Source organism: Hemibagrus wyckioides, linkage group LG18 (genome assembly GCF_019097595.1).
Source record: "Hemibagrus wyckioides isolate EC202008001 linkage group LG18, SWU_Hwy_1.0, whole genome shotgun sequence".
Classification (NCBI taxonomy): domain Eukaryota; kingdom Metazoa; phylum Chordata; class Actinopteri; order Siluriformes; family Bagridae; genus Hemibagrus; species Hemibagrus wyckioides.
In genome coordinates, this window is record NC_080727.1 from 11,405,482 (window position 1) to 11,420,327 (window position 14,846).

At 35.3% G+C, this 14,846-nt stretch overlaps 1 protein-coding gene across 12 annotated transcripts in view; it reads left to right on the forward strand.

The window, feature by feature from the left end:
- rapgef6 (Rap guanine nucleotide exchange factor (GEF) 6) overlaps positions 1–12,945 on the forward strand; it is a 72,187-nt gene extending 59,242 nt beyond the window's left edge. For 3 of the 12 annotated variants that reach the window (XM_058414900.1, XM_058414897.1, XM_058414902.1), the window contains 11 exons: positions 1,524–1,735; positions 2,545–2,668; positions 3,124–3,147; positions 3,740–3,957; positions 5,747–5,926; positions 8,283–8,411; positions 8,611–8,748; positions 8,981–9,140; positions 9,892–10,331; positions 11,406–11,672; positions 12,053–12,945. In XM_058414900.1, the coding sequence (XP_058270883.1) occupies positions 1,524–1,735; positions 2,545–2,668; positions 3,124–3,147; positions 3,740–3,957; positions 5,747–5,926; positions 8,283–8,411; positions 8,611–8,748; positions 8,981–9,140; positions 9,892–10,331; positions 11,406–11,672; positions 12,053–12,075 (1,915 nt within the window). In that variant the 3' untranslated portion in view covers positions 12,076–12,945. Of the gene's footprint in view, positions 1–1,523; positions 1,736–2,544; positions 2,669–3,123; positions 3,148–3,739; positions 3,958–5,746; positions 5,927–8,282; positions 8,412–8,610; positions 8,792–8,980; positions 9,141–9,891; positions 10,332–11,405; positions 11,673–12,052 lie in introns of those variants that run through there. The other 9 variants (XM_058414898.1, XM_058414903.1, XM_058414901.1 and 6 more) reach the window with 9 other exon arrangements.
- The last annotated feature ends 1,901 nt before the right edge of the window (positions 12,946–14,846 follow it).

Sequence of the window (14,846 nt, forward strand, 5' to 3'; positions counted from 1 at the left end):
TAATTGATCTAATAATCCGACAGTCACACCCCATGGTATTTTGACTCCAATTCATTTCTTATATTAAATGGAAAAATGAATGAAAATATTACAGTGTATATAAATAAATGTACTAGAGTGTTTTTCATGTATATTTTTTTAAAGCAAAAATAATTTGGGGAGTAAAAGTAAAATGAACATTTTGTTAAGTATTATGTAGTTTGTTAACTTGCTGGACTTTTCTGGAACATCCATTTATATATTTTTGTTTATAGACAACATTTTGGGTGAACATACTTTGGGCTTGTCTGATACTCTTGTCTCTTGTTAGTTCTGTTTGGTTGTGTGTTAAGACGTTTCCACTGATGAAAAGACATACTGTACAAGTATACATTTTAAACGTTTTTATAACATTCATTGATTCCAAATCATTTACATTTTGCTCCTAACATTATAACTATACATATTCATCGTTTTTTTTTTTATTTATTGTGTTCAGGACTTCATCATTTTTTTGGTGGCTTTCTGCAAGGTTCACTTCTTTACATTCCAGAAAGATCAGAAAACGTTTCTGGACACAACATTAGAATCTACTGTAAACTGGGGCGCAGTTCATTATGATACTCATATGATTTTCCAAGAAGATTTTCTTTAAATAATGAACACTGAAAAACAACAAAAATGATTACTCCACGGTCCGTGTACTTTTTGGTATTCGAAGTTTCTTTTTATAAACAGAAACAAAAAACTAAAATAAAATCGTTTTTTAATTATCTGATGAAAATGTCAGACACCTTTTTAAAATTAGACTTGATTTTCTTTCCTCATTTATACTTTAAATAAAGAAAGTTCTATAGCATAGAAACGGAAAAACAGCTGCATTCTTCTTCTGTCATTTGTGGCAACGTGCAGTGTTCTACCGTGGTGAAGTTAGTTATACAGACACTCGGAAGCGGTATTTTAGGGACCGTCGACAAATTTCTGTACGAATGAAATGTGGTACTTGTCACTTACCTGGCTACATGCCCCAGTTATTCTAATTTCTTCTTAAATATACATATGCCATGCGTCATTGCATGCTGCTTTTGTTAAATTATTAATAATAATTTAATTAACAGATAGTATGAATTGTGCATCATGTGAATTAATTTGTAATTAATTATTTTTTAATTAAAAAAAATCACTATTCCTTCAATACCGGACCCTCCACAATATTGTTTGTACTTGTATTTGTTTAGGGTGCATTGTCTGTTTTAATTTAAATAATGTATTTTGATTTGGTTACATCACTACTCTACAAAGTTTTATAGTCATGTAGCATAACTTTTCTGATTTAGATAGCAATAATATTTAATGCATTAATCAGATCAACCCAAATTGTAAAAATTAGTCCTGCTTAAAATTTGGGGGAATTGTTTTGCTCTATTTTTTTGGTAACTAGGTCATTATTCTGCTAAAGATTCTGAAATTTGAAAAAGGAATTTTGTGTGTGCATGTTTAATATGTTTATGTATGTGGATGTATAAATATATATTTGTCTGTAGTGGTCTGAACCTTGCCCCAGTGGCCCGGCTACGAGGCACATGGGAGAAGCTTCCCAGCAAATATGAAAAGCTCTTTCGAGACCTGCAGGATATTTTTGACCCTTCACGCAACATGGCCAAATACCGCAACATCCTGAGCAGCCAAAGTATGCAGCAGCCAATTATCCCTCTCTTTCCTGTGGTTAAGAAAGATCTGACATTCCTGCATGAAGGTGTGTAAATGCAAAATGATCCAATACACATGCTTTGATCAAGAAAGTTAATAATAACAACAGATAAAATGTTTAACATGAGACATAATAGACCATCCCTAGCAGGTTTTCATTGTTGACTACATACACACTCAAAAGTGCTTTTTTTTCTTCTTCTTCTTTTTTTTTTTTTTTTTTTTTTAACACAAAGACTTTTCTTTCTTTAGTGGCCTTTCTGTTTTTCCTACTATCTTTCTTTTGCTGCCCAGCATTTCTTTAGAACTGGAAAAGTGGATATTACATGGTTCTTTACTTGTATTCATAATGGGCTAATCTAGCTGCAAGTTCTATTTCTATTAAGTTTTATCAGGATAGTTATTTATTATCCAAACAGTAACTGGTTTTGTTTATCATAAACATAACAGTGACTTTTGTGTTACTGATATGATCCGATTAAAGCATGTGAATGGTATGGCCAGAAGTATGTGGACACCCCTCCAAATTATTGAGTTCAGATATTTCAGACACTGGTTTCTTTGAAAGTGCATAAAATCAAGCAAATAGTCATGCATAGACAAAAATTGCTAGTAGAATAGGTAGTACTCAATGGCTTTATACAAGGCAATTTATAAAATTTATGCCCCAGTCATATGCATTGTCTATGCATAGTAAATAGCAGTATTGTGAACTGGAACTGTCTAGGAGCAACAATAGCTCAGCCACAAAGACCGTGCAAACTCACAAAAAGGGGTGCTGATAAAGCACATAGCATATAAAAATCACCTATCCTCTTGTTACAATACCAATTCTCCCTGTTCAAACTTGTTCAGGTAATGACACAAATGTGGATGGTCTTGTGAACTTTGAGAAGCTGCGAATGATTGCCAAGGAGATTCGGCATGTTGTGCAAATGACCACCACCAGCATGGACCCAGCAATCATGTTTCATCAGAGGTTTGTGTCTGGACTGCTATCATAATCTGAATGATGTTTATGTTGTATATGTCATTCATTAAGGAAATTTCTGTTGAATATTTCACTGGTCAGTAATCAGTTTGAGGGACATCCAAGTTCATTTTATCCTGATAATAACTGCACACTTATCTGTGGTCTAAACAGGAGGTCCTGGAATCCTATAGTTTTTATCAGTATTTTCTTATTTTTATTAGGCTGAAATCCTTTTGTGATTGTTAGGATTTTTCTGCCTTAAAATGAATTGTGCAGACGAAACTGTAAGACATGAAACTAGCAATCTTCCAGCAATCTTCCTATTGCTATTTGCATGATGATTGCATAGATGGAGCTTCTACAGCTTGGTTGTGGTGTGTATGTGGTTGCATGTCCTCTTCCTGATTCTATCTCTGCCTTGGTGCCCTCCTTTGTTTCTTTTTTATGTAACTGTGTTGCAGGAAGAAGAGGTGGAAGAGTTTAGGGTAAGTTGCTTTGTATGCCTGGTATAGGTCCTTAATATCAAGTCTTTATTCTCCGTTTCGTTCTTTGTGACATTTTAACCCAATCTTCAAGCTCTCATCTGGAAACTTTTTAGATAATTGTTTAATAATCTTGTTTAATAATCATGTAAATCAGTATTACACCTTTTTCCTTTATATATTATTTATATAAATATTTTATTTTAAATCAGAGTTGGTTGGCAAAAAACAAATGAAGTATTGATGAATGTTATGAAGAATTCTGTTATTACTGTTGAGGGTGCTTGAGTAATGAATATCTTTCCGTTCATCCTGAATGGTTCCCATTAACTAATAGTGGGACATTAACTTAATAAATTATTTTTTGTCTATTTAAATGTTTCTTATAAAACAGTATTAAGCAGTCCTAAACAAGGAGCATTTAAATATAGAAACATTTAAAAACAATGCCACTGATCATCATGTGTCTTGACAGCTACTGTTTATGTTCTGTCTTTTCTGTCTCACTGTCACTCTATTCTTGCTGTGTGTTACTTCAACAATATGCATAGAAAACTGATGTTTCCTTAAGCTCCTCTCTCTGGCACTCCATCAGGTCCTTGAGTCAGGGCAGCACCAATTCCAACTTGCTGGATATGCAGGCTGGACATAAGAAGCGTGTACAGCGCAGCTCGTTGCTAAATGCCAAGAAGCTATATGAAGATGCACAGATGTCCCGTAAGGTCAGGCAATACCTAGCCCAGCTGCAGGTGGAGACAGATGAAGAGAAGTTCCAGATTATGTCTCTGCAGTGTGAACCAGCCTACAGTACCTGTAAGATTAAGCACTTTCTTATTTTTCCAGTTTAAACCTAATTGCATACTTCTTCCAGAGTATCTTCTTAAATTAATTACCTCTACTGAGCATCCATTTGTGGTATTTGATTTGTGCTGGTTATCAGTACCATTCATCTTTGATTAGCTGAAAAGTAGCACATGCTTTTTCATTCCTGGGTTAATATTCAACCTGGCTGCAGTCAAATTTATTTTAATTTACCATCTAGTGAGTTCTTTGCATACTAAATTTTACAAATACTTCATGCTAAATTTTACATCACTACATGCAAAAATTGCATGTCTCGCTCACTTAAGTCATGCCCATGTAAAACACATAGCAGTCGCTTTGGCTGCTTTTCATGGGCTGCAGTAGAGTGAGGGCTGTGACGGAGCATGTTATTGGTGGTATGAACATATGCCCCTTACTAAACAAGGCTTGGTGCTGAGTTTGAATGAGAACAGTATTCTGTATGAAATGGGACATGTGGCTCAGTATGAACTAAGGGAACTACTTTATGAACGATATGAATGAACTGGAACTTGTTGGTCATGAATGAACTGAACAAACATTATATAAAGTGTAATTTACTTTCATTGGTATTTTGGGATTTCATTCATAACATATTGCCATTGTTTTTGTTAATTTATTGTTTTCTTTTGAGTTGAAAACATTCACAGACCTTGGCTTGTAAAAGAAGCTAACCAAGTATTTTCCACTGCTCCACTTAAAGCTCACTTTCAGTGGTACACTATATTGGCAAAAGTTTTGGGACCCCCCTCCAAATCATTGAATTCAGGTGTTGTTTTTAAGGGGTTGGGCTTGGCCCCTTAGTTTCAGTGAAAGGAACTCTTAATGCTTTAACATAACAAGGTATTTTGGACAATTTTATGCTCCCAACATTGTGGGAACAGTTTGGGGATGACTCCTTCCTGTTCCAACATGACTGCACACCAGTGCACAAAGCAAGGTCCATAAAGACATGAATGAGAGAGTTTGGTGTGGAGGAACTTGACTGGCCTGCACTGCAGAGTCCTGACCTCAAACTGATAGAACACTTTTGGGATGTATTTGAGCAGAGACTGTGAGCCATGCCAAAACTGAGACGTCTACCTTTACATGCACATGAATGTAATATGGAGTTGCCCCTTCCTTTGCAGTTATAACAGATTCAACTCTTCCGGGAAGGTTTGCCACAAGGTTTAGGAGTGTGTTTATGGGAATTTTTGATCATTCCTCTAGAAGCGCATTCATGAGGTCAGGCACCGATGTTGGACGAGAAGGCCTGGCTTGCAGTCTCCACTCTAATTCATCCCAAAGGTGTTCTATCAGGTTGAGGTCAGGACTCTGTGCAGTGCAATCAAGTTCCTTCACACCAAACTCACACATCCATGTCTTTATGGACCTTGCTTTGTGCACTGGTGTACAGTCATGTTGGAACAGAAAGGAGCCATCCCCACACTGTTCCCACAAATTTGAGAGCATGAAATTGTCTTGGTATGCTGAAGCATTAAGAGTTCCTGTCACTGGAACTAAAGGGCCAAGCCCAACACCTGAATTCAATGATTTGGAATAGTGTCCCAAAACATTTGGCAATGTAGTGTATATACATATTTTGTCCCATAACATTATAAACAGTTCAAGATAAGCAGGATGCATTTCACTTTACTCTTCCAGAAGATCCGAGCTCACCTCAGCAATTTGGAAAAATATATATTGCATGTCACATAATTAACCCAATTATGCTATGTGAATCACCTGCACATTCCCACCTGCTTTGTCTCCACAGTATCCAAAAATTTGAGTGAAAGGAGGTCCACCAAATCTGACTTGTCTCCCGTGTTCACACGCTCATCTTTGATCTCTGGAAAGTCACACAATCGTGTCTCCCAGGTCCTGCAGGTCCCCCCCGTCAGCCTCAATCCCCTGCGGAAGAAGAGCATTGCCAAAGACCTAATGACTGCACACAGTAAGTCAAAAATTCACATACGTAACTGGTACTATTACTAGGGACTTTGTTGGGCTGAATAGATGGGCTGAATTCTGAATAGAAAAATTCACTAGTTTTTCCAGTCTCTTTACTTGCTGCAATTTCTTGTTAGAAATTTGACCTCTACATCTGATATACATATGCATACATATTAGATTTAATAAATAAAATGTCGTATCTTGGACAAGGTTTAAGAACTAAATGTAATGCAAAATTGCAGATTGGCTGATGTATATTGTATTTATTTGATTTTTTTAATTTAAAAATTTTGTTTTTCTTTGCCCAAAATAGGAAAATTTGTCATTTTTGTATTTTGTATAAAATAATTGTTAAAAATATTGACTCATTTTTAATTGTTTATTCAACACAGACCATTTCACAAAACATTTCAGTATGAAGAGAATTGGCCTGCAGTTAAAAAAGGCCATTCATACAGCATATTCTCTGGTTAAGACTTGATAGGATAGAATTCCAGAAATAATTTTTTTTAGTGAATTAAATTTTTCAAAAATTGCAGCACTTTTTGCTTATACCTCTCAACTACCATATTGTCCTGCTTCACTTTTTCTTGCTATTTTTAAAACTTGTGTAGTTATCCATATTAGCAGTACATCAGCAATTAATGGAAATGTTTTGATCTACTCTACTTTCTACTAGCTTCCCAGTAATTGCTGATAAACATGCGCATGATTTAAGCCCTCATCATTCATGATATATAAAACCAAACCAGGAATCCTCTATTCTCTAAATTTGGGGCCAATGAGATGCCTCCCTGCATGATGGGAAACACAGGCAGATACTTATCCTGACACCATTAATCCTGAACCTTTTGCAGAAATGCAGCCCCAAACTTGCAAGGAACCTCCACCGTGCTTCACTCGCCTACAGACACTCGTTATTATACCACCCTCCAGCCCTTCGGCAAACAACCTGCCTCCTGCTACAGCCAAACATTTTAAATTTTTCTGTGCCTCTGTGGACCTCATTACAGTCCAACCTTGCCTGTTTCTTTCAGCTCCTTTAAAATAGCTTGAGCAGGACATCTTGAACCCCCAGTCTGTTTTGAAATCTTTGCCTGGGAGAGACCTTGCTGATGCAGTAAAACTCTTGTTGCTATGCTCAGTCTTGCCATGGTGTATGACCTGTGACATGAAACTCTTCCTCTCCTTAGTAGTGGAGTCTGGCTGTCCCTCACCCAGTTTAAGCTTCCTACACAGCTGTTTCTGTTTTAGATAATGACTTTGTTTCAACCTACATATGAAATTGATTATCATTAGCACCTGCTTGGTATAATTGGTTAATCATACATATCATACATCATACATATCATATACATATTTTTGAAGCATTCTTCACACCTCTTTTGCACAGCCTTACAGCCTCAGTATAATTTTATATAAAATTGACATCTTACAGCCTCAGAAGCATATTGCTTAACCCTCCTGTTATGTTTTTACGTTTTTTGTGTAAAAAGTACTCAAAAATGAGGTATCGTTTTATATATAATTGAGATTAAAATACCAAATATTTAAAATATTAAATATTTTTTATATTTTAAAAATATTTAAAATTATTAAATATTTAATAATTTAATATAAATATATTATAATTATAAATTATAATATAACAGAAAGGGGGGGGTTGGAAACAAGCTGACTAAAAAGGTGAAACAAAAACAAAATGGTGATCATACATACCTCATTTTTTATAAGCGGTCAAAACAGACCTGGTCAATTTGGCACGCAGAGAGAATAAATATATAATAAATGGGAGGTAAATACAAGGGTTAAATAGTTGTTTGCTTGCGATAGTGATTTCATTTGGATTGTTGTTGAAAGAAATGTCACGTTTGTCTATTGTGTGGGTATGTGTACTATATTAGTCAGGGCAATAAATAATGAATTTGAAAATGCAGAATCAACCTCCATCTTACTTCCCATATTGTTCCTTAAATAGGGGTACCAATAGTGATGTCATAATGCTAGAGGCAGGACAGGCTAGGACAGGCCAGCAACTGGGAGTTGGACCTGCACTCAAAGAGTACAGACACACAAAATATTGTGGGTTGTAATAGAATAAACATATGAACACATTAAATGTGAATAAACTACAGTGCAACATATAAATTGTATGGACAGAATGGTAAACAGGCTAAATCACAAATGTACATTAAATATTATTCTATTCATAAAAATTCTATATATACTACTGTAAATCTACACTAATAGAAAAGCACAACAGGATAATAATAGTTCTAAACTATTTCATTTCTTTTGGCATATCAATCACTCACATGAGAAAATTCAGAGTAGTATTTCACAATTGTGTTCTACAGGCTTCAGCTCACCACAGGTGATGAAAAAAACATCTTTTTTAGTAGAGGAGTACAGTGGAAAAGAAAATGATGGCCTTTCCTCCCTTCATTCCAGTCCTACCGTGTCCCCCCAAGGTTCCCCGGGTAAAGGTGAATTTGTACACACAAATTTAAAGTCTACACCAAGATAAATGCATTGAAAATTCTGATTTCATGTTCTCTGATACTAATTCTCTGAGTTCATGTCAGGTGTTTGGCTGTAACATTGTGCTTTAGTTTGAATTTGAATTTGAATTAGTTGCTTATTTTTCCCTTTGTCTTTTTACATAATGTTTCCCTTATATTATAGTGGGAGTGACTGAATTGCAGGACTGTAGTCAAATGAACTTGCCAGGGTCGCTATCATCTCTTGCCAGTCAAGTCAAGGTCAAAGTGGGGATCAGAAGCATGCCAATAGGGAACAATGTCCATAACGGCTATGGCATAGGTGGGGCAGTGAACTTTGGATTCAGTGCAAATTCAAAAGATGTGTGAGGCCACAAGTTAACATTACTCAGTAATGCAATTTTTTTATGTGAATTCATGTAGTCATAAACACTCTTCTGTGGTTTGAGAATTAAAAATCAAGTTTTCACTTCTGATAGTACTGATTGTGCTCGAATGTGAATCCAGCAAAATATGTTATCATTGTTTGTTGTTCTACACTTTGATGGCTGCAGGCAACTTGAACAGCTTGGATCCAAGCCTCAATGAGATTCCCTCACATTCTAGCACAGTCAGGATCTCAGCAGACTGCATGCATTCAACAAGAAAAGCCAGAAGCCAAATACAGTCGGCATCACTTCACACAGACTCTGAAAACTGCCATCCCTGCACAAGGTACAGCACATCTGTCCATCTCATTCTTATACTGAATAACAAATAATAAAACATTTCTGTTGCCAAAGCTTTCATGTTACATGTTTACATCTGTTTAAAGCTGCTTATAACTCAGGCTGTCAGAATCAGAAGTCAGAATCAAGAACCAGGAATATTCCTAGAAGTATAGGACATTTATTAAATGCATGCAAAAAGAACAATGGTCTCATCATCAGTGGTTTCTATATATCCAGAGTTTGTTTGGTTTTATGTCTTACTTGGTCAGGTTGGGCCTGATGTTTCTTTATAAAAGCACCAGCTTTTACATATAAACACCAAAAAAGATAAGAGGGGCACTTAGCACTTCTTCACAAAACAAGGTCATAATTATATTCTCAAAATATAATTTTAACATGTACATATTGTAAACCCCTTGTCAGATATACATCTGGCAAGAAGTTTGCAATATAACAAATACCAAAATAGCTTTAAACAATACACTGAATTTTGTCTAGTTTTTGTGCCCTCTTTCTCTCTTTTTGAATATCAGAGAATGCTAAATTATATTAAGTTGGTCCTAAATGAGCACCCATTAACTCGCTTACATTTAAAAATATTTTTGTATTTTTAGAATTTTTTAATTATTTTTAAAATAATTCATTTTAATTCATTTATTATTAAATTAATAAATTAAGTTTAATTCATTAATCAAGCTGATTAAATTTAGTTGTTTTTTTCCTCAAATTCACCATAGATATTATTGTCTTCTTAGTTTGTCCTTGGTGAGGAACTTGGTGACACAAGGTTCAAAAATGACCTCCTCCACCAGCACTGAAGCCCTAACTTTGCCCATTTCAGAGGTGGCTGACAGTGGCCGAGGAAGCTGGACATCGAGCTCCAGCAACTCGCATGACAATATCCAGAACTTTCAGGTTCAACGCATGTCAATGCATGTTGATATGATAAACTACCGGCATCCTCAGATGGCTGACAATGTCACAGATGTGGATGATCTTCAGGCCATAAACAGACTTTTCAAAGATGGCTCAGAGCTTAGTCAATCCAGACAGAGCTGGGCTTCTTCCAGCTCAGTCATAGACATTTATGAGGGAAACAACAGCACTATTAAACACAGAGAGATGGTCAATGAGCAGCGAAACACAGACCCTGCATGTAAAACAGTCACCTCCACCACCGAGAAAGGTCTCATAGGTGAGGGACTTGGGTAATTATAATAAGACTATGTACAGCTTTTCCTTCATAGATGGCAACAGCAGATTTCATGCCCAATTCAGTTAGCACTTTTAAAGAGTAAAAAGAACCCATGCTGAATCCTTGCTAAATATATTAAACATACAATTATCCTGATAATGTGTCTGGCTGGAATTACTTCTCACGCATCACTTTGGTGTATCACAACTTCAGTGTTATTTTACTAAATTCTATTAAACAAAACAGCTTTACATATCTGGATATGAAATCCAATTAACATTTACCCCCAGTGAGCACACCAGAGGTGATGGTGACAAAGAAAAATTCCCTGACCCAACACCACTGAGAGGAACCAGATCAAACAGGAACACCTCAAACAAGTGACACAGGATAGTGTAATTAGAAAACATTCCATTGGTATAACTGCATACTGAAAAGTGAAGCAGTGTGTTAAAATTAACTTGAGTATGGGTATTAACTATGACATTTCAGTGATTCAGCATTTCATGTTGAAATTTGTATTTTTACAGACAGAAACATTGAATCATTGAATCACTGAAAATTCACAGATGCAGCTATCTAAAAAATAACATCATTGCCACCTTTAAGGTGTCTTCGTGACCCACGAAGATGGTCTTACAACACAGATTGATAAGTAGCAACAATTGCTTCTTGATGGTGATGAACTTATTTTGTGCATTGCATTAGTAACACCTGGCTGCTAAGAAATTAGCAGGAAGGATGTACTTATTTTTAAACACTTGGTTTCTTCTTTAAAGCTGCTTTGTGATGGTGTCCATTGTTAAAAGCCCTGAATTTGCTGAAACACAGATTCTGGTCCTGATTCTGATTACACTAAATGTGAATATATCTTAAACGTTTGAAAAAAAATCATGTTGAAATTCTGAAAAGGCAGTGAGGTACAAATGTAAAGCTTATAAAATCTGCTGTTGCCATCATTCATGCATACCGTGGTATTTTAAAGTGCTTGTGTTGTGTTCATTTATTCACATGCTCCATGTTTCATTTGATTTGTTTCCTCTCCCCTCTGCTCCTTATCACATCTTCCCTCAGTGTATTGTGTAACATCACAATGCAAAGATGATAGGTACAGGGCTCCGCCTCCTACCCCACCTGGTTATCAAGGGCTGTCATTGGGGGACATGCAGACACGAGAGGGTGAAGCTCTGCGGCCAGCCTTCTTAAAGCCACCCAAATATAATGTGGCATTACAAAGGTCGAAGCTGTTGGGTGACACATGGAGATTGGCAGATGGGCATCACCCCATCTTCACCAGGCCTGCCAGTGTAGCACCTCATGCTGTAGCTAATAGTGAGGAGGGTATGTTCTCAAAGCCCCCAGACATCATGATTCATATATACAGCAAATTGTTTGCTAGATGCCTAATATCATTTAACTTGGATCTAGCCATCAATTTCATTTGGTCTTCCTTGACACATTTGTGGCAAAGATATGTACCAATGAAAACTTAACAGTAGTAATAATGTAATCATTAGAAAGGCTCAATTAAGGAGGCAAGAGTCTTACAATCCAGTCACAGTCCATTATGGAAGTTTTTTTTTAGGATTTGTTGTGTGTTGTGTATATTTCCTGGTATTGTGCAAAGTTTGTTTCCTGTTGAAAGTAGTTTGGTTTTTAAATTTCATATTGATATTCAATTTTGGTCTTCATTAATTTTTTTCTTTTTACTTGTCTTGCAGAGGAACAGGTGTCAGCGGTATGACTCCAGTGAGTGTGTGCGGAAAAAATGTGTACAGCTCTATAACCTGAATTCATCTCTCCTCAACACCACCAAGCAATGCTACATGGACTTTGCAGCTTCTTAAAATCTTTCTTTTTTATATCTTAAAATTTTTTCTTCTTTTAAATCACCATGGTGTGAGAAATCTCAAAATCTTAGCACCATATGTAATTCCTCCAATTCTGTGAAGTAAAACTTTTTGTTTATTTGACACTGTAGGTATTTGAGAGGGAGAGAATTTTCGTTCACTGGAGAGAGTATTCTCTCCCTCTCACACCCCCACACTGGAAACATACCCAATGAACAAAACAAGTTTTGCTGGTTATTTGTCTGGTGATTTTATCCCATAAAATGCTTTCCATGATAATCCACCAAAATATAATGCCTTCTATATCAAGATCCTGTTTCTGGATTTTATTCATTTAATGTTTCATTTTGTACTGAAATGTCTCACCTTGAATGTGTATCATAATTTTGGATAAATTATCTATGTCTGTGCTTGGTTTTTAGACGTATGATATTGCCTTACCACTAATAGCATCTCAGGCAATCATGAATGCCATCTCTTGATGCAGTTGCTTCAGCTGCTCCATGCACTGCTGACTGTATGTCAAATAAACTAAGCTTTACAAGTTTCTGAAGATGTAAACTACTAAGCCTTTGCTGGATTTTGCAGCTGTCTGCAATGGCACTGTAAAAGTACAAGTGGGTAAAAATGACAAGTTGAGCTTTTAGATAATGTATTTGTTCATATTATTCCTATATTTTACTGTGTCATGCTGCATTTTATTTTTTTACAGCAACAAGAAATAAGTAAATACAGCATCTTTAACTAATCTCATTTGTAAATCATCTCCTCGTTGTGTAGTCCTTCCTTGATACAGAGATGTCTTGCTTGTGAAGAGATACATGTGCATAATTATCAGGCAAATCACATTTTCTGATCATATGGTTTTCAAGCTCCAACCCACATTAACCATGCCACACACTATCCTATCAAGGTATTACATCAGCTGAAAATATTTGTTTCACTATATAATAATAAAATAATTTTAAAAATGTGTGTGTCAGATATTTTCAGCTGATGTGGTGAGAGTGTGAGGCTTAAATTGAGACATTACATTTAATTGTGTATAATTATTAGCCAGTTTTCTTCTACAGGTCAAATGCCAAAAAAGAAATTAATATAATACCAAAAGAGCAACTGTAAAATGTGGATGCACATTCTGGATGCAGCACTCCTAGAGTTTTGTAATTAGGTGTGTTATTAACAGTAGAAACCTCAGTAGCAAAAAGACATGTTTTAAAAAAAAAAAGGTTTATTGGCAAGAATCAACAATCCTTTGGCCACTGCATCCACCATATTCTAGAACTGTAATCTTCCTGGAATCTCCAAAGTACAAGGTGTCAATCATTGTTAAGGATACTACCTACACTAAATAAAAAGTGTCTGTTTTAAGGTATTTCTGGGTCAATAAAATACCTTAAGACCGATTTTTCTGTTGTAGATTCTTAACATATCAATTTGATTCAAAGTAGGTATGTAGTGTAAGTTGTTATTATTAACAATTAAGCAGTTAAACCTTTTTGGGTTGCAAATGGATGGAGGATCTGTAATCAAAACCTTGACCTGTGTCTGAAAAGCTTCTTACAGTGGTGCAAGATACTGTCAACAAGAACTAAACTAAAATGTAAGGATAATCTGTCTTCTTTTTTCAGTTGATCAGTTGATTTAAACCCAATTGAAGGGGGTGCTGAATATTTTGCATAAATAGTGATTTTTGTTGAATTATATGTAGATGGAGGAAAATATTTCTTATAATTACACTAATATTTAAGAAAATTGTCCCAAATAACAGATCCTCTTTTATGAATAATTAGTATCATTGTTTAAAAAGATATAAAAAGAAAATTCCATAAATAGTATTTGTTTAATGTATGGCAAATGCCCATCGTGATATTTTTAAAATGTTGTTATACAAAATAGAAAAAGATATTATGTAGCTTATAGTGTCGCCACTTCAAAATATACAGACATGGGGTGACATTATTTTGACTCTCCAAAAATTATGATTAATTTAATAAATATATTAACTTTGTATGTCCATTGTTTGTGTTACATTGTATCCAAAAAGTATTGGAGCTGCAAGGCCAATTGTTTTATTCTTGCTGACAAGAACAAAGATCATATAATTATATATGATTGCATACATGAAATATTTGGATTTGAAATTAAGAGATGAATGTGAGACAATTGTTCAGAATATCAGTTTTCATTTCTTATTATATTTACTATATGAGTAAATCTGAAACACTGGCCTATATATGGCCTTTCACATTCTTTCACAATATGAAATGCCATAGGCCAGTGAAGGTTTAATTAACAAAGAGAAATAACACAGCTGTACATAAAATACTGCATAAAATTCTGTTTCCACCAAAACTGTTTGTCTGGAGTGCCAAAGGGATGATACTGAACAAATTTTAACTTTGCACAAAAGCTGCGTCATAATATTTGCTTTGTATATCAAGAGCTTAGTGAGACTGAGACTGAAGCATCACATTATAAAGTTTCTAAGAAACTGGACTGAGTAGAAGTCCTAGAAATAGTACTAGTATGCAATATTGTAATGTTGATATCTGGATATTGTAATGTGCAAAAATGCCTGGTAAAAGATTTATACTATACAGTCATTGTTCAAAATAAGATATGATAATATATGGCACCAAAACAGCTTAAAACCAGAAAATTA